The sequence below is a fragment of the Benincasa hispida genome, chromosome 1 (assembly GCF_009727055.1).
Source record: "Benincasa hispida cultivar B227 chromosome 1, ASM972705v1, whole genome shotgun sequence".
In the NCBI taxonomy this organism is placed as follows: domain Eukaryota; kingdom Viridiplantae; phylum Streptophyta; class Magnoliopsida; order Cucurbitales; family Cucurbitaceae; genus Benincasa; species Benincasa hispida.
Genome location: NC_052349.1, coordinates 83,240,657 through 83,260,623, shown reverse-complemented (window position 1 = coordinate 83,260,623; position 19,967 = coordinate 83,240,657). Strand labels below are relative to the sequence as shown.

Here is a 19,967-nt window from a genome sequence, read left to right as displayed (position 1 = left end):
CATAATTCGGGCTCGGACTCGAGCAACCGCTCTTGCACGAAAAAAAGAAATAATTTTATTTTCTTTTTAAACCTGAAATTTAATTGTTTTAAAATAAAAAAAAATGTTAGGGTTTTAATTGGGTCATTATTTCCAGATCTGGAATTTCTTTTGATTCCAACCCTTCGTCCTACAAGTGCAGTCTGAAGGGGGAGAGTTGTGTTAACCTTAGGGAGCACCACGTTGTCGTGTTGAATTTGCTTTAAAGGTAGTAGTTTCTATGGCACAATGAATAACCTTTAGATCTGACAACGAATAACACGTTTACCATAATTAAGTAGGGCTAAATGCAAGATTTATGTTGTGTCTGTCCTTCCCTAATGGAGCACAAGCTACGAACTTAGCTTTTCTTTTCATAAGGGAAAATCCTCTTCAAGACAAGCCTATAGAGAATATTGGTTAAATCTGTTAGAGACAGTGACAAAGTGGACCAAGTCAAGAGGTCAACTGATGCCACGTCAACATAGTCATGCCAGGTCACCTGTCCCAGTCATGGATGAGGAAGCACAAATAATCTTTAGTTGTTATGATTTCCATAACAAACTATATTCCCTCATTATTTTCTAATTGGCTATTTCAAATATTTGTTGATTTTGTTATTATATTAGTTATAATTCACTATTCTTGGACAATCCTACTTTAGGGATCCTCTGTGTATAAATTGGCAAGTTTCTGCCTCATTAAAGATATAGAAAAATACAGTTGAGCTATACCTTCTCCTACAAAAATTCTGCTAATTAAAACTTTGATTTGGTATCAGAGCCGCAACGGAAAATGCCTTCTTCTCCAGGTACTCTGGCGCAAATTCCGAGTCGACCAAATTCAACAGTCCTCCACTGAATCAGCTACTAAATCAGATCACGAGTATCAAACTTGAGAGAGGAAATTTTATGTTATGGAAAACCCTAGCCCTCCCAATTCTACGTGGATACAAATTGGAAGGTCACCTAACGGAGGGTGAACCTTGTCCTCAGATTTTTATTTCTCCATCCACTCTGCAATCCACCCCTGTAAGCTCAACTGAACCCGATTCACAGCAGCTTGCGGGAGGAGCATCCAGCTCTGCTGTGGCTAACGTTGTCAATCCTCAGTATGAGGCCTGGATCACAGAAGATCAACTTTTACTTGGTTGGCTGTATAATTCGATGACATTAGAGGTTGTTGTTCAACTTATGGGATTCAACAATGCTAAGGAATTCTGGGATGCTATTCATAGTCTATTTGGAGTCCAATCTAGAGCAGAGGAAGACTATCTTCGTCAAGTGTTTCAACAAACCAGCAAAAGTAACTCGAAAATGAGTGAATATTTAAAATTATGAAGCTACACTCTAATAATTTGGCTCAGGCTGAAAGTCCGGTAACTACAAGAGCCTTAGTGTCGCAAGTTCTACTTGGCCTTGATGAAGAATACAACCCTGTCGTGGTTTTCATTCAGAGTAAACCTGATATTTCGTGGCTGGATATGCAGTCAGAACTCCTGTCTTTTGAGAAACGATTGGAACATCAGAACAGCTCCAAAACAACTGTTCAATTTAGTCACAATGCATCTGTGAACGTGGCCTTCAATAAATCTCCAAATGGTGCAAAATTTCTCAATCAAAGTAGTGTTCCAAGCAACAATCAACAAACAAATCGTCCACAGTTCAATGGTCAAAGAGGTAACTACAATAACTACAATGGAGAGGGAAGCTCAAACAATTTTCGAGGCTGAGGAAGAGGCCGTGGAAATCGTCCTATGTGTCAGGTATGTAAAAAGATAGGACATCTTGCTAATGTGTGTTATCATAGGTATAATAAGGAATTCAGTCCTTAACAGCATCAAAACAGAGGAAATGGAAATGGTTCTAATCCACCAGGCAATAATCCATCTGCATTTGTAGCAGCACAAAACAGTAATCCATTCCTGGCTACACCTGAAATAGTAACTGATCCTAGTTGGTATGTGGACAGTGGTGCCACAAATCATGTCACATCCAATTACAACAACATTACAAACCCTGCTGAATATGGAGGTAAAGAAAGTGTTACAGTAGGTAATGGTGATAGGTTACAAATTACTCATGTAGGAAACTCTTGTTTGACTGATGGTGACTATAAGTAATATGCTATGTGTGCCTGATATAGCAAAGAACTTAGTCAGTATATCAAAACTTGCTAAAGATAATCATGTGTTTGTTGAATTTCACGATGTCTGTTGTGTTGTTAAGGACAAGCTTACGGGTCGAATGTTGCTGAAAGGAGTTCTTAGCAATGGTCTCTATAAACTAATTGGTATGGTGGGGAAACCTATGGATATTTCGAAGAGAGGTGGTGTAGCTTCACAGCAGTCAATGGAGAACAATAATGGTTTAACAGCGTTAATGTTATCAACCAGTGTTAATGTTGTTGAATCAAAGGTTGTTTGGCATAGACGGTTGGGTCATCCATCGTCCAAAGTTTTAAATTCCTTACTTAGAGAATGTAATCTGCAAGTTAAATCTAATGAAGAACGTGATTTTTGTGATTCCTGTCAACTGGGCAAATCCAAAGCATTACCATTTTCTGACTCTACTTCTCGTGCTGATCGAGTGTTTGATCTTATTCATACAGATGTTTGGGGTCCTGCTCTCGTTACATCAACTAATGGTTATCGCTACTATGTGTTATAGATGATCATAGCCGGTTTCTATGGATCTATCAGTTAAAACAAAAATCAGACACGTTGGAAGCTTTTAAACATTTCCTACAATTGATTAAAAATCAGTTCAACATGACAATCAAGATGTTATAGTCAGATAATGGAGGGGAGTATAATCGCATTCATTAGTTGTGTATCTCCTTAGGGATTATTTTGAGAAAATCTTGCCCCTACACTTTTGCTCAGAACGGAAGCACAGGCACATCGTTGAAATGGCTCTAACGTTACTAGCATAAGCTTCCATGTCATTGCACTTCTGGTGGGATGCATTTGTTACAGCTGCTTATTTAATAAATGGGCTACCAACATCAGTCTTACAAGGAAAATCTCCAATGCAGGTATTGTTTGATAAGAAATTGGATCTCACTAACTTAAAAAATTTTGGATGTGCCTGTTATCCATGTTTAAGACTATATCAAGCCCACAGACTGGGATTTCACTCAGAAAAATGTACCTACTTGGGCCCAAGCCCAGTTCATAAAGGACAGAAATGTGTAGATCCTGATGGACGAATCTTCATATCATGGCATGTGGTCTTTAATGAAAATGAGTTTCTTTTCTCCTCTGGTACCCCAAATTCCACTAATGAGCCCACAGTCCATTTAAGCCCAACCTAAATAATCCACCACATATTACACTAAATCTTAACCCATTAATTAACAACCTACCCAGTCCTTTGGCCCAGTCCAATCGATCCACTACCCTAAATCAACTCTCTAACGAACCTTCACCACTTCCTAATCCGTTATCTTCTCCTTCACCCGATCCATTATCTCTTTCTTCATCTGACCACAGCCTAAGCCCAATCTTAAACTTGCCTACCACTACTCTAACACACGTGCCATCTACTCCATCTGTGGATCAGTCACAAGAGTCATCTTCGACCTCACAACCCGCGTCTCCCTTAAACTCTGACCTACATCCCTTGACAGAAACGAATCAAGCAGTGTACCATCTCACCCCATGATTACCAGAGGAAAGGCCGGAATTTTTAAGCCAAAAGTTTGGATTACTAAGACCAAGAGAGATTGGTCGTCAACCCACTAGGGTTAAGGATGCTTTTATTACTCCACAATGGAAGAAGGCCATGGACGTTGAATATTCAGCCTTAATGGCCAATCGGACCTGGCACCTGGTTCTCCCCTCTCCGCAGTACAATGTTCTGGGCAACAAGTGGATTTTTAGGCTAAAGAGGAATGTAGATGGATCGATCCAACAATACAAGGCAAGGTTAGTTGCCAAAGGGTTTCTTCAACATCCTAGGGTTGAATTTTTTGAAACTTTCAGTCCTGTTGTCAAGCCATCAACTATTCGGGTAATCCTCAATATAGCTGTAACAAAGGATGGTCTCTTCGACAGTTGGATTTTAACAACGCGTTTTTGAATGACAACCTGAATGAAGATGTGTACATGAACCAACCACCAGGATATGTTGATACCACATGATCGGATTATGTCTGTAAATTAGATAAAGCGATATATGGACTGAAACAGGCACCGAGGGCATGGAATAACACACTACGGCTTACACTTACTAGCTAGGGATTTCACAACTCAAGATCTGATTCCTCCTTGTTCATTTACCACTCTGGACCATCAGTTGTGCTATTTTTAGTCTATATTGATGATGTTATTGTAACTGGGAACAACATTACTATGATCTCACGTCTGGTTCGTGCTCTAGATTCGACATTTGCCCTAAAAGATCTTGGGGCTCTAAACTATTTTCTTGGGATTCAGGTACACTATCTTGAATATGGCTTCTTACTTAATCAAGCAAAATATGTAGATGATTTGTTGCATAAGTTAGAACTCACACATTTCAAACTTGCTGCTATGCCATGTACTCTGGGCAAAAGACTGCTTGCTAATGAAGGTACTTTACTACAAGATCCGTTTACTTATCGTAGTACTATAGGAGCTCTTCAATACTTAACACACACACGGCCTGACATAGCATATATAGTCAATCAGCTCAACCAATTCCTCAAAGCTCCCACAAATGCTCATTGGTAGGCCACAAAGAGAGTCCTCCGTTACATCAGTGGCACTTAACATTTTGGAATACTTTTTCAACTTTGAAATGATCTTGATGTCTCTGCTTTTTTCGATGTTGATTGGGCATCAAATATCGATGACAGAAAGTCCGTAGCTGCTTATTGTTTGTTTATTGGAAACAATCTTATCTCTTGGTCATCAAAGAAACAAACGTCGATAGCTCGATCAAGCACTGAATCAGAATACAAAGCTCTTACGCATGCATCTTCAGAAGTCATATGGTTACAACAACTTCTTAATGAACTGCAAATGAAGTCTCCTAACAGGCCGATTTTATGGTGTGACAATATAAGTGCAGGAGCCCTCGTAGCAAATCCAGTCTTTCATGTCTAAACAAAACATATAGAGATAGATGTACACTTTGTGAGAGATTAAGTACTCAAGGGTAATCTTGAAGTTCGATATGTGCCAACAAATGATCAGTTAGCCGACTGCTTAACAAAGCCTTTGTCCTATTCGCAATTCTTTTGTTTACGATCCAAACTCGGAGTTATTGAACTTCCCTCGAGTTTGAGGGGGATGTTGGAGATAGTGATAGAGTGGACTAAGTCAAGAGGTCAACTGATGCCACGTCAACACAGTCAATCGATATTGATGTTTTATTAAGAAGGAACTATCAGAGACCAAAATTAATTCTCAGCAGCTAAAAGCTAGTTCAGACATTGATATTTTATTGATATTTTTATCAATATTTTCATCGAAACCCATATTTTAAACTTTACGCTTAAATTTATTATTAAGTTTTTCGATTTTTGTGGGGAAAAAAAATCATAGATACTAAATTTGGCTGTATAAACCTATGTTTATGAAATTCATTCTATACAAGGAATACAAATATAAACATTCCAAATTTAGTAGCCAAACATCTCTACAATATCTATCTTTATATTATATCATTGAAATCAAAGATTATTATATTTTATCAATATTTTTAATAATTCACAGTATTAAATTTTCATCTATATGTCGATATTTCTATCAATATTTTTATATTTATATGAGTTTGATATTGACGTAAGAAGTCCCTAAATATTTTTTATTATATTGTAACAAAATCTAAAATAATAAAAAAAATAAACAACAAAATATCAATAATGTAAATGTAATATCAATAACATATTTTAACTTGTATAAAGACGTCAAATATTTATTTACTAGTTTATTATTTAAAGTTTCTTGTTTGTTTGTTTGTTTTTTTTTTTATAAATATTTGTCGAAATGACATTTTATTGATTTTAATTTTTCATTGAAATTTCTCTAAAATTGAGATCTTGACATTATCATCGATATCTACCCTACAAACCTTGAGCCCCTAAGCTATTAAAATTACCTTTATTTGATTTTCTCAACTTTCAAAGTATTCGTCGGTGAACTATAAATTTATGTCTATTTAGTTCTTAAACTTTAAAATATTTCTAAGAGGGCATTAAATTTTTAATTTTATATTTAATGAGATCCTAAAACTTCAATTTTTGTGTCTAATAAGTTATTGACACATCAAAGTTCACAAATTTATTATTCACTAAATTGTTTATGATCGTGTTTGGACAGAAAAATTTGTTTTATGTCTAACATTACTAATGAGAAAGAATATATTCAGTTCAAACCATGAAATTAAAAGTTCTGACTCAATTCAAAATGTTTACACAAAATTGAAATTTCAAAGATTTATTAAACGATTTCTAAAATTTCGAGTCTCATTAGACATGTCTTCAAAGAGTTAAACTTGTAATTTGACTTAGATTTTAATTATGAATAATATTGGTTGTGATGATTACCATTGTAGTATTGAACTTTAAACTATAAAAATTAAGGTTCTGCATTTTGAAAATTGGACTAGTTTCTAACTTACTCTATAATTTATGTTGGCCAACTAGTGGGAAAAAAATTATATATTTTATTTTGGATGAGAAAAAAAACAAATTAACTCTAAAAAATAATTAAAAAATATAATGTTACCCTCTTAATCTTTCAATGGAATTGTAAAAATAAATATAATTCAATTGACATATAAATATGTTAGCAACTAAAATATTTGTTTATGTTACTAAAGAAATATTTTTAATAGAGTCCTCAATTTATTAATATCAATAGGGTTTGAGCGTTTAATGTTTCCATTAATGTTACTTGGAGTAATAAGTAAAAAAAAAATTACAGTAATCGTAACAATCCAATATAGTTTATTATTATTATTATTTTCTATTACTATTTTCTAATGACGTGTAAAAGTTAATGTCGTTCAAATCTTATTTTATTTTTGTATCTATATTTCCATCTTATTTTGTTTTGGTCAATTAATTTTCAAATATTTTCTTTAAACTATCAAACTTTGGGAAGGTTATTTGTTTTGTTGTTGCTCTCTTTTTTTAGTACAACAATGGTGGGAATGAGTTAGCGAACCTCTAATCTTTTAGGATGAAAAGTCATATCAATTACGTTAAGTTTACACTTTAACTTTTGTTGTTGCTTTCTACAAATTATTTAATAAAAGTTTTAATCTTTTTAAAATCTAATATTTGTTTTACCATATGTGACTTTAAAATTATTAAGCTCACGTTTGGTTTTTTCTTTTTTATTTTGAAAATTAAATTTATTGCATTCACATTTTACCATGATTTGTATCTTTCTTAAATATAATTATTGAATACTTAGTCAAATTACAAAAATAAAATAATTTTTTGAAAGTTATTTTTTTTTAGTTATCAAATTTTAAACCAATGATGAAAAGTCAATAACAAAGAAAAAAATTTGGAGGTAAAAGTAGGTTTAATTTAAAAATAAAAAAATAAAAAAAGTGGTTACTAGACGGAGTCTAATCTTTTTAATTAAAAAAATATTGTTCGTCTACACATTTGTTAATCAAATTAAATTAACAAAATAGATTTCGATTTTTCTGTATAAATGAAATTAAATAAACAAAAACTGGGTTAAAATAAATGAATGTGTTGTAGTTAAAGATCAAAATAAAAAAAGTGTATAAGTTCAATAATTAAAATTAATAATATTTTTTACTAGAGTAGATATTAAATAAACTGTGGTTAAAATTTCCTTCCACGAAGTAGCCACCCTTTTTCTTTCTTTCCATATCCGTAGATTTACATTTTTCTTAATTCATATAAATTTATGCATTAATATTTTTTTATTATTTTGATTCTCATATGAGGTTTATTCAATTTTAACCCTATACTTTTAATTATCTCATTTTAATTCCCTACTTTTAATAAATCTTAAATTTAATCTTTCAAAGTTTATTTTTTCGAAATTGATCAAAAATAATAATAATAATAATAANAAAGTTTATTTTTTCGAAATTGATCAAAAATAATAATAATAATAATAATAATAATAATAATGATAATGATAATGATAATCTTTATGTAAGAAAATAAAATATGTGAATATATTTTCAATATTTATAGTAAAAATGTTATAGGTAACAATTTTTTTTTAAAAAAAAATCAACACTAAAATAGTATTGAGACTAAATTTAAGATTTATTGAAAATATAGAGACTAAAATAAAATAATTGAAAATACAGAGACTAAAATTGAACAAATTTCAAAGTATAGATATAGTATTATATTTTTACGTTTCCATAGGTTCGATATTTCCATTATATTGTAGAAAAGTTTACGAAATATAATAATTAAACAACAAAATATCACTAATGTAAATCAGTAAAGTAATGTGAATAATAGATACGTTGAGTTGTTTAAAAATCATAAAATTATTTACTAATTTAAATTTAGTTTTTGAACTTTTTTGTTTTTATAATTTTTCCATAAATATCTAAGTCAAAATGTTATCGATATTTCCATCAAAATTTCGTAAAATTAAGACTAGTGATATTTCTATTGACATCGACATTTTAAAATTGAGTATAAGGACTAAAACGATATTTCAACCTAATTTTTTCCCCATATATACACGGTCTACTTACAATATATAATTTTTTGAAATACAATGATGTAATTTAATTTAGGGCAAATATCAATTTATACTACTAAACTTTAAAAGTTGTATTAATTTAAACCCTAAATTAATAATTATATCAAATTAAACCACGAACTTTGTGAGTTGTATCAATTTAAACCCCAAATTAATAATTTTATTAATTTAAACATTGGAGCTTTAATGGTTGTATCAATTTAAACTCCAAACTAATAATTTTATCAATTTAAACATTGAGACTTTAATAGTTGTATCAATTTAAATTAAATTTTTACTAATGTATCAATTTAAACCATTCATTATGTTTCATAAGTTTGTTTGAAAAAAGTTAAATATTTTGCTTGAAAAAAAATAAATCTGAAGAAATGTGTAAATTGATACCATTACAAAAATTTAGAATTTAAAATAATATATTTATGAAAGTTTAGGGCTTAAATTGATACAATTATTAGTTTGAAGTTTAAATTGATACAACTCCCAAAATTCAGGGTTCAAATTTATACCAACCCAAAAATTTAAGATGTACATTGATAGAATTAATAGTTCAAAGTTTAAATCGATAAAACCCCCAAATTTTGGGGTATAAATTAAAATTTGACATTTAATCTAAAATTTACCGTAATTAAAAAAAACTAAAAATTACTTTTTACACAAGTAATTAAAAAGTAATTAAACAAATAAAAATCTCGGTAATATCTCTCTCCAATCGTGTCAGTTCTCTATGAGTAAAATCTTCCAACCAAAAAACAAAATAAATAAATAAATAAATAATAATAATAATAATAATAAAGAGAAGTTTCTTTTTAAGCATCGAAGAAGAAAATAGAATCGCTCTCTGTTTCTCCTCATTCTTCCCTGAAAGCTCCAATGGAGATTAAGCACAAAGGTAAAATACACCCATCGCCGTCGTCCTCACCGCCGTCATCTTCCTCCTCAGTCTTCAAGCTTCTTCCCACCGCCATTTTGGCCCTAGTTTCACTCCTCTCTCTCGACGACCGCGAAGTCCTGGCTTACATGATCGCCAGGTCCATCCAATCCTCCGCATTCACTTCCACTCGCGTTTCTAGGAAGAAATCCACTAGAAAAGCTTCAATCAATGGCGGAAACGGTAATGTTACTACTACTACTACTACTACTACTTATCACAAAACTCCTATGTTTAGTTGCGATTGCTTCTACTGCTACACTGCCTACTGGTGCCGCTGGGACTCCTCTCCTAATCGCGAACTAATCCACCAAGCGATCGAGGCGTTTGAAGATCACTTGACGAACGGCGAGAAGCCGAAGAAGAACAATGGCAGAGGCAAGAGAAGAGATAGAATCGGCCGCCAAGAAACTGGTAAGACTCTGCCTGTTATTCAATGTCCGCCGCCGGTTGCCGATGAGTGCGTCGACGTTCCGTTATTGACGGAGCGTGGACCCACGGTGGAAGCGGAAGGAAGTCCGGTGAAGGAAGTCGAAGAGAGCGGTCCGGTGGAGGAGGTAGGCGGCGGCGGGGACCATGAGAAGGGTTTGGGGACGAAGGTACTGCCGGACGTGTTGGGGTTTTTAAATTCGCGTTTGTGGAGTCTGTGGAGTCCGAATCTTTAAATTATTCTTATTGAATTTCAAAATTTTCCGCGTCCCAAAAATTATTATAATTAAACAATATATATATTTATTTATTTTATTTTTCTTCCCTTCCCTCGCATGCTATTAATTAAATTTAGGCCTCTCTCTTTTTTCTCAATGCAATTATTTCGAAATTCCAATGGTTCATTATAAATGAATTATATAATGATGGTTCTTTATTGTTTTTAATTGATTATTTTTTTTAATGGTGGGAGATAGTCGAGTTTTGCACATATCAACTATTTGTTTTTTCAGTTTATTAATTTCAAATTTTGAGTTTCATTTGATAATTAATATTTGATTCAATTTAATTTGATACCATAATTGACGACTATATTTGATTAAATTTAATGTAGTGGTGAAGAATGAGTTAAGATCATTAAAAACAAGGGTGATTTAACATGGAATTCAACCAATAAATTGAGACCATGGAATCTAATTATTTAATTTATTTCACTACTCTATAGTAGTAATTTAAGGAAAGTTTTCTTCTACCAATGGTCACCCATATTACATTTCAAAACATGTAAGAATTATTTATGAGAGAAGAAAATTTATTACTATAGGAGTACTAGATTTTTTTTTCATGATTTAACTTGTTAATAATTCGATGTCAAATTTAAATATGAATATTATTTTTTTATCGTGATTACTTAATAAATATTAGTGTTCACCATAGTTTTAAAAGTATGTCAATATGGTACAAAAAAATCATACTCTAATATTACGAAAAATCTAAATCACATGAAAGAAGACGAGATGAAGTAAATTTGGGAAGAATACATGGATTTTACTCATTAAGTATAGGGGATTATCTCTAACATACTAAAGTTCATTTTCGAAACCTTAATCATGGGACCAAGTACTTGAAAATTGAAAATGACCGACCCATAAATAATTTCTTTTGATTAAATGGGATAGGATAAAAAAAGGGGAGACGACCATCAATGAATTGGCCCATAAAAGAATATTGTCATAATCTTTTGTCTTTATCAATAATATCATCATATAAATCACCAGACGCACCCGATCCATCTCAACAAGTGGAGGGCAAACTAAGAAACATGAAGTGGTACTACATTCTCCAAACAAATCCGCCCAAGAAGAAGCCGGATGCCATGGTGCACTACCCTTAGTCGTAGGGATACTCACATTAGTGAGTCCAAAACAAAATATTGACAATAAAACCAAAAAAGATCGAAATCAAGAGAAAGAAGCAATGTTTATAAATTTAATTTTAAAAAATAAAAAATCAAATAATTATCAGATAGGACCTTAACTTATCGAAATATCCACATACTAAATTTTGTTAAATTTAATGTTTACATTGCATGTCCAAAAGAACTTATCTCATTCTCTAGATCTTAAAATTCGTCCATTATCTCTAGATCTTAAAGTTGATATAAGCTAACACGTTAAGTACTTTAAAACATTAAATTTGAATCTATACCATTAATTGATTTTTTTAAAAAAAATACAGACAAATTCTGTGTAGTAAATAAAAAAAGTTAAAAATGTAAATTGTATTTTAAGAATCTCATTATTACTATTACATACCAAATATTGCAATTCTAGTTTTAGCCATCACATTCGAATTTTCACTTTTCATGAATATAATTTCTACTTTTTCTTGATGTATTTAAAGCGGTTAGCACTTTATAAATAACAAAATGAATAATTTTCTTTTGAAAAAAAGATATTTTGCTTTTACTAAATATGGAAATAAATAAACAAATATAGAAATATATATATATATAAGACCATTGTTTTCTATTCTGTTGGGGGGTGTTCTCACTCAAAAGCCAAAGAAAAAATATGTACATTGATTTTGCCACCAGATTCTTTTTTAATTTGTTAACAAGTTTAACATAAATTATTATAAGAACAGAAACTAACAAAGATTAGATTGTGATTATAATTAACCAATATGTTGTTGGCTAATCAATTAGTTATAGTTGTTTAAAAAAACAATTAAAAAAAGGTTATATTTGATAGCGAAAAACTTAGGCATGGTAGTTACTTGGTTTTCTGTTTTTAAAAAATTAAGTCTATTTTATCTCAATTTTTTACCATATTTTACATCTTTTAAGTAAAAGTTTAATTCTTAGTTAGATTCCAAAAATAAATACAAAATTTTAATAACTATTTTTTTTTTAGTTTTCAAAACATGACTTGAATTTTTAAAATATTAGTAAAAAGTAGATAATAAAGCAAAAAAAAAAAAATTATAGATGAAAATGATGTTATAGACTTACTTTTAAAAAATCAAATGATTATTAAATGGGATCTCAATCTTGTATCTTCAAATTTGTTGTATCAATTTGAATTTTCAATTTTACCAAAAATTATCTCAGATTGAATTTTCGCTAATTTATCACCAAATTAAGAAAAGAGTTAGGATCTTTCAAAAGTCCCTAATTTCAACTAAATTCAACTTTCCACAAAATTAAATCTTTTACGACTCACAAATCTCAATAGATACACTTTTACTAAGCATGTATTTAGATTAAATTTTCAAATGTTTAATTTTAAAAATAAATCATTTTAAAATAAAATTAAAGTATTTTATAACTATTCGAAATAACTTTTGAAACACTTTTCAAAATGTAATTTAAATAGTTTTTATTAAAAAAAGTTCAACTAAAAATGACTTAAAAAAAATGTCTAGTCAATGATTTTTTAAATGAAAGTTTGACTTTTTAAATGAAAGTTTATTAGAGGGTAAAAACTACCAACCCTCCATGAAATTTAAGATAAAAAAAATGCAACATTAACAAAAGTTTTAAGGTGCAAATTGATAAAATTAAAGTTAAGAATAAAAATTTTTATACACCTTAGCAAGTTCTGGATCAAATTTGATGCTCTCTAATTAATGACCTATAATTTTATTTTCAAATTTTCTTATATTTTTTTTTTTATCAAACCTTCCATGCCAATTACCGTTAAACTAAATTTACTTTCACAAATTTCCTTTCAATTTTTCTGGCATGCAGGATTCAGTAACACAATTGTTATTTCAACTTTAATCATTTTTATAATTTTATTGATTGTGTTAATTTTTATCCTAACATTCGATTTTATGAAATCACACCTCAACCTTTAAATAAATGTTGCAATTTTTACTCTAGTACATTTTTTAAATGGGTATATGAAGGGACCTCAAAGGACAATATTTATATAAAAAAAAAAAAACCAATGATTATGTCTCCTTTGTTCCAAACTTATGTTTGCAACTCATGTTACATAAGATTGAGGGAAATTTAAGAACTAAAATACTGAGAAATGGCAGTTCATATTATTATTAAGAGGAGGAGCAGCAGCAGTATGGTTTTTAACATTATATTGTATCAAGAAATCAGATTTTTCAAAACCAGGACTGTCATTTTCTGGAGGGCTGGTGCACCTTTTATTAACAATACAATGCCATGAAATGCCAATCCCAACAGAGCATGTTTCATGATTGATTCTATCTATCTATCTATCTAGTTTTTGAATTTTTGTATCTGCAATGCAAGTTCCATAATTATGACAAAAGATACAACAGCATGCGTATCGATGAAAATTTGAGGATGGGATTTGAAGTGTGCTCCAATAACCGAAACAAAAATGAGAAATTGAAAATAATAATAATAATAATAATAAATAAAAAGGCCTTAATTTGTGAAACCTTGACTGGTAGGTAAACCCTCGGAGAAGGAAAATGCTGTATGTGTTTCCTTGGACCTAATGAATGCATTTCCTCTTGAGACAGCAAAATTGAATTGTTAATTAACAAAACTCTTACCACTCCCGCAACTTGTCTCATTACAATGGAAAATGGCTTTTCCTTGGAACCTCTCTTTAGCCTCCTCTTGTACAACTCCTGCTGCCAAGGAACATTCTAATGGACTGTTGTTTGCCGCTCATCAGCTTCTTCATTCTCAACCTAGCATGTTATTAACCGCCAAACAATGAGAAAAACGGAAGTGGCACAATCACATACCAGGTATCATAGTTTGATTTCAGAAAATGTGCCCAAAAACAAATTCCAAATGTGAAGATCCAGTTCATATTTTAAAAAACAACAGTTCATACCATATTGTTAGAGAACCTATCTTCAATGGTAAAAAAAAATTGTAATGGTGTGGCAAGCAATCGTACATTTGAATAGCAATGTGCGCAAAATGCACAAAAAATAACATGACAAAGTAAATATACATAGCTTTCTAATTAATGGGAGACCAAAAGAAAGAAAAAAAAAAAAAATGGTTTCCTGGATCCACCATTTTCGAACCATACGAGACAAAGACAAGTTCATAAAAGATGTCAGTTGATACAACCCGAAACAAACCAAATGATATTGGTAATTCGAGGTGAAGGACTACTAATTTAAGGTAATTGGACCCTCACACTCTTGAGATTACTCAAACTTAAACCCAATTGAATCAATGTCTATGTCCATCCTTTCCGCCTCACTATTTATTAAATCATCATAATAATTTTCCTAACTAATTACTCATAATGACCGTCTTAATTCATCCTAATAGTTACCCTATTAGTCCGTGGGTCTTATAGGCCTTGGCCTCAATTTTATTTATCAACCAAGGGAAGGATTCAAGAGCTTCCCTATCTCTTCCAATTCTCCCAAGAGACGCAACACAAGATAAATGCCAAAAAGATACCTTCCCTAAAATCAAAACAGTATTTAATCCTTTCCACCTCTCTTCTTATGCCTATGAGCATACACCTTCACTATCCGAGGCCTGCCTATCAGGGTCCCCAAAACCACCACTTAATATGTGCAAAATGAATGCAAGTTAGCCAACAAACTATTGAAATGACGGAAGGAAATCACTATTACCTCAACTATAACCCTCGCTTTCTTCTTCAGTTTGGCACGGGCATCTTTCTCGAGCTTCCTCAAAGAAGTAGTAGACTCCTTTTTTCCTCTCTTGTGAGGAATGTCTATGTCTTCAAGGTCTTCATCTAGTCCATCTGAATCCAGAACATTTACCTTCAGATCTCATAAAATCAAACGAAATCCTCTTATTTATACATAATATTAGACAGGACAAAAAGAACCTCATTTTTGGTGTTGCATGATCTAGGTATACATTAACCAAATGGATGGTGATAATACATCTCTAATAAAAATAAAAGATATAAATAAAAGAAAAGAAAAAAATACTGCAAAGATTGATTGAAAACTCAAAATCAGTTGTTCTTCTTAATTTAAAACCTGCATTACCACTATCTTCATCTGCTTCTGGATTATGGATTGCAAGACCGCCAAAATCTTCCATATCTTCTTCTTCTTCTAATTCTTCATACCCTTCAACATATTCAATTTCAGGTTCCTGCTTATTCCAAGCAAAAATACAAGTTATTAGACGATGGAATGTAGAATCATTCATCAAGTCTCAGACTCTGCAATGTAAAATCATTCATCAAGTCTCAGACTCTGCAATGTAAAATCATTCATCAAGTCTCAGACTCTTCCTATACAATGAATGAGAAGGGCAAGTGTACTACTCAAGATTTTGCAACACTACCTCCTCCTCTTCACTGGCAGCCTGCAATTCTTCCATTTCAAGAACTTCGTTATATGCTTCGACAGGATAGTTGTATATATCACCATACACTCCTTTTTTAAGACGTTCCAGTAGTTCCTTTTCAATGCTCTGCAAAAAGTAGATATCAGATACGGCTTCCCTAAATTAACTACTCATTTAAGGAAAATATTTCAAGTAGAAACAAAGAGTTGAAGAAAGACTTCATTAGTTTCAGTATCAAGAATATCCCAAATACTCAACCTTATCCAACAATGCTGCTTTCTCAGCCTTCTGCTCCCTCCTGGCTTCTCTTTTAATCTCCTTCCTGGGTGTTGTCATTATTTTCTCCCTGTTTGGCAATTAGAGTGATACATAGTCAAATGAAATATACGTTAGTCAATATCAATGAAATATACGTTATAAACAATAATATAAGACTGCTTCTCATTAATGCATCTGATTAGATGCATTAAATATGATCAAGGAAACGAGAGAGACTTCAATTCTTCCATATGCACGACGACCATCATATTGGAGGTTTTGAAGCTGCTATACTTTATTAAAAAATTTCAATTACCAAAAGAGTTATAAAATTTAAAATAATTGAAAGTCATTTTCATTTTGCTGTTTCTTAAATCAGAATCAGGAAAGCAAAAGAGATTACATAATAAAAGTCATCGGATACCCATGATGAATTAATATAGATAGAACAACAGCCTCCGTTTCCAAAACAAAGAAATGTGCAAAAAAATAGTGAACCTTGTTTTCAAAGCAAGCTTCCTCATTCGAATCCGCATTTGGGTCATTTTAGTCAATCGTTGCTTTGTCTTGTGTACAAGTATCTTAGGCCAATACATCTGTAAAGGGCATAAAACATAGGTTAAAGACTTAATAAAAGAGAATCAAACACATAAAGTAAGATACAGGGCATAGTTGAGTAAGATGATTACTTACCAGATGTTTATCTATAATTTCCAGTGCCTTCTCATAATTTCTGGGCAACTTAACTCTTTCCCACAACTCATTTGGCTTATGAGCTCTTTCAATTGTTTTCATATAAAGATAGAAAACTCCTACAAGAACAATAGAATAATATTTCGATTTGTATGAAAACATTTTGTTAGTGATTTCTCAACTGTAGATGATACGAAATATTGACAAATGATTTGTTATAGTTAGGTATCAAACTAATAGTAGCTTTCCAACAACTCATTAGCATGCATTAAATTTTTCTATAAAAGAGGAACTATGTGAGGGGGAAAACTGCATCGTTTAACATCCGGTGAGGTAAATATTGTAGCAAAATTAATTGTAGGACAGCAAAAACAAAAGTAGGTATTATGGAGCAAGAACAAGCCAGTAAATTTATTATTCAAAACTTTTCTTCCTCAATATATTTGTTCTCAGAATAACACCATAGAGGTACAGTACAGAGAACTTTTTTTTATCAGCCGCTGGGTGCGAAAAAAGAGAAATTGTTGAACAATACAAGTAGCATGCTCTATGAATAAAACCTGAGCATCAACAATTCACAAGGAGACCAAAATGCAAATATGGAGTAGCAGGAAATACCATCATGGTCACGAATAGTAGCATAGCGACTGTTAGCCAAAGGACATGAACTCCGATTACATATCCCAGTAACATTGTAAGGGTTTCTACAGAATTTCCCAGTTGTAATCCTACAGAAGCATCAAAAGCAGTCAAAATTTAGAACGAGAAAAGCGGGAAAAAAAACACTTTTGAAATAAGAATTGGAAATTACTCTCAAGTAAAACTCACTTGGCCATGAAACTGCAGTGATTGTGGCGGATGACCTGCCATATTACTTCGTCGTGCTGCATCTTTTACTATGAAACTTATGAAACGATGGAGAATGAAGGTTGTTCTCAGTGGAATAGTTACCCCTGTTTGAACCCTAAAGTTGGACAGATCTCAAATCAGAAAAGAATACAAGGAATTTAAAATAAGTTGTGATTAGGTTTTTTGGGGAAAAAAAAATACATTCCAAATAGTTGGGATTTGGCTATAAACTTGAAGAGAAAACTACGTTCAGCACCACCCTATAATCAACTTAACCCTACAAGAGAGAATTTTTCAATAAAAATCAGACCTACACCAGTTCATATGCAAATGTCACTCCAAGTGAGTTCATATGCTTTAATTGTCTCTTCTATATTTAAGCAAACTAACACCCAAACTCAAGGTAAGCTTTCTACTTTAACTGTGCATTGTATCTTACTGTCTTTCTAAACTAATAACTATTATTTCAATCTCTTCAAAAACAGGTTTCTTGCTTTTCTTACAACCAGCAAAATTACAGGTGAGTGTTCAAACTTTTTTCTTCTCTTTATTTATTGATTTGGATAGACTGCGAACATTAGTTGAAAAAGAAACATTATATATATATATATATATATAAAATACATATATATTGATTTTCTAATCCGTACATGAACATAATAAACCAACATTAACTAACGAAACCAAATTGAAAAAAATCAAACTCTCGGGGTTCTGAAAGATGAGTGGCGGCAGCGCGATCTCACCTAGGGTTTAGGGGCTGAACCACTGTGTTTCTGAGAAGAAGGCAGAGATAAGTAACTCTGATTGCTCAGTGTGGGAGGGAGGGGTCGGCCACAATTTCGTCGGCAGGCTGAAAGTGCAGCGTGCGGCGGCAGGAGCTGAGACGGCGTCGGGCAGGAACGGCGGCGGCGGGGCGTGGTGCAATGGGGGCGGTGGCTGACCGTCAGAACGCGAAAATAGGTCTAGGAAAAGAGAGCTTGGGTAGTTAAAATATAAATTTAAATGAAAATAAAAGTCTTAATTGAGGAGTGTTGTGTTCGGAGGAGAGGAAAAAAAAAATCGGTGGGTAAGACACCGAACCGAGCCGAATCAAATGGTTCTCAACATTATTTAACCTGAACCGAACCCGCCGATATCAAGAGATATCCATTTAGCCTATGAAGATGGAGTTCCATAGGGGATCTCAGAGAGAGCGAGAAAATCTTTTTTTCCTATTAACTAAATCAAGACAGGGATAGAGATTATATTTCTATATATTTAAAGCGAGATTAAGATATATTGTTATAATATTTAAATTTAGATTTTCAGAAATGATAAAAATTAAAAATTTTAATAGATCTCCGTAACATATGAGTGATATATTTAACTATTTAAGTAAAAAAAATTATTGTAGTTATTTAAGTTATTTTTTTTAAAGAAATCCAAATGGGGAGAAATTTTCTGGGAATCTGTTTCCCGCGATTCCCTATAGGGAATCTCCCCGATTACCATAGAAAATTTCACGGTGACAAGAAACAAAATGGGTAGTGAAGACAGGGACAGAAATCATCTTTGACCTCATTCCGTCCTATGGACATCTCTACCGATAACGCTAGATTCGACAATTTATTGAACCAATGCATAAGGTCCAAACCAAATTTGGCTCACTTACTAAAAATATTAATTTGACGACATTTTATTTTATCATCACACAGTGAAAATTATATAATCAACCTAGTTGTATATGTGTATTGATACTCATACTTCCTCTTGATTCTAACTACTTATTAACCACTTAGTTTTACACAAATACAAGATGTATTTTCAAATTCTTAGCTCTTAGGCGTTAAAAATAAGGTGTTTGTTCTCCGACTAATTATTGATCAACTCATCGAGAATCACTGTATTTGCATGCTGCCACACCATGTTAACATCATATTTGAAAATTTTGGTCGAAATTTCAAAATTTGAGATTTCAATAGACTCGAAATTTCGGTAAGAAAAATTTTGATTGTCTCCCAATTTTTCGAAATTTTCATTGATATTTCGATATTTCCATCAAAATTTTGAAAATCTGAGATTTTTTTAGCAATTAATTATACTAGCTCAAAAGAAGTGCAAGGAAAGTTTCTTCTTCTTTACCATAAAAAATCTTTATTTTCAAGAAACCACATATTTTTATTGAATTTTCATATCATTTCACCTCAAACTTGAAATAACATGAGTTCTTTTCCTCTCATTTTCTCTTAAGCTCTATCTACCTGAAGATTTTTTTTTCTCATTTCTTTTCCATTATGTTTGCTATGTTTAATGTT

General features: G+C 31.9%; 2 protein-coding genes across 3 annotated transcripts; one reads left to right on the top strand and one right to left on the bottom strand.

Annotated features, from left to right (window-relative positions):
- The first annotated feature begins 9,516 nt into the window (after positions 1-9,516).
- Positions 9,517-10,371, top strand: LOC120090946. Its single transcript, XM_039048660.1, has one exon. It carries the CDS (start codon positions 9,593-9,595, stop codon positions 10,313-10,315), a length of 723 nt encoding a protein of 240 aa, XP_038904588.1. The 5' UTR covers positions 9,517-9,592; the 3' UTR covers positions 10,316-10,371.
- A 3,290-nt stretch (positions 10,372-13,661) lies between these two features.
- On the bottom strand, positions 13,662-18,684 carry LOC120091617 (protein MAK16 homolog). Of its 2 annotated transcripts, none has more exons than XM_039049747.1 (10): positions 18,417-18,684; positions 17,650-17,785; positions 17,440-17,549; positions 16,822-16,940; positions 16,627-16,724; positions 16,129-16,216; positions 15,868-15,996; positions 15,555-15,672; positions 15,177-15,310; positions 13,662-14,261 (listed from the first exon to the last, which is right to left on the bottom strand). In XM_039049747.1, exons 2-10 carry the CDS (start codon positions 17,709-17,711, stop codon positions 14,217-14,219), a joined length of 903 nt encoding a protein of 300 aa, XP_038905675.1. In that variant the 5' UTR covers positions 17,712-17,785; positions 18,417-18,684; the 3' UTR covers positions 13,662-14,216. The 2 variants fall into 2 exon arrangements, with proteins under 2 accessions (XP_038905675.1, XP_038905733.1); XM_039049805.1 differs by having other exon boundaries at positions 13,697-14,261; positions 15,564-15,672; positions 18,417-18,678.
- Positions 18,685-19,967: the final 1,283 nt, after the last annotated feature.

Coding starts and splice junctions, on each gene's coding strand:
- LOC120091617 (XM_039049747.1), bottom strand. CDS start 17,711: ATGCAGCACGACGAAGTAATATGGCAGGTCATCCGCCACAATCACTGC. Junction 15,673..15,867: donor CTGCCAGTGAAGAGGAGGAG/GTAGTGTTGCAA, acceptor TGGAATAAGCAG/GAACCTGAAATTGAATATGT. Junction 14,262..15,176: donor AAGCGAGGGTTATAGTTGAG/GTAATAGTGATT, acceptor ATAACATGCTAG/GTTGAGAATGAAGAAGCTGA.
- LOC120090946 (XM_039048660.1), top strand. CDS start 9,593: ATGGAGATTAAGCACAAAGGTAAAATACACCCATCGCCGTCGTCCTCA.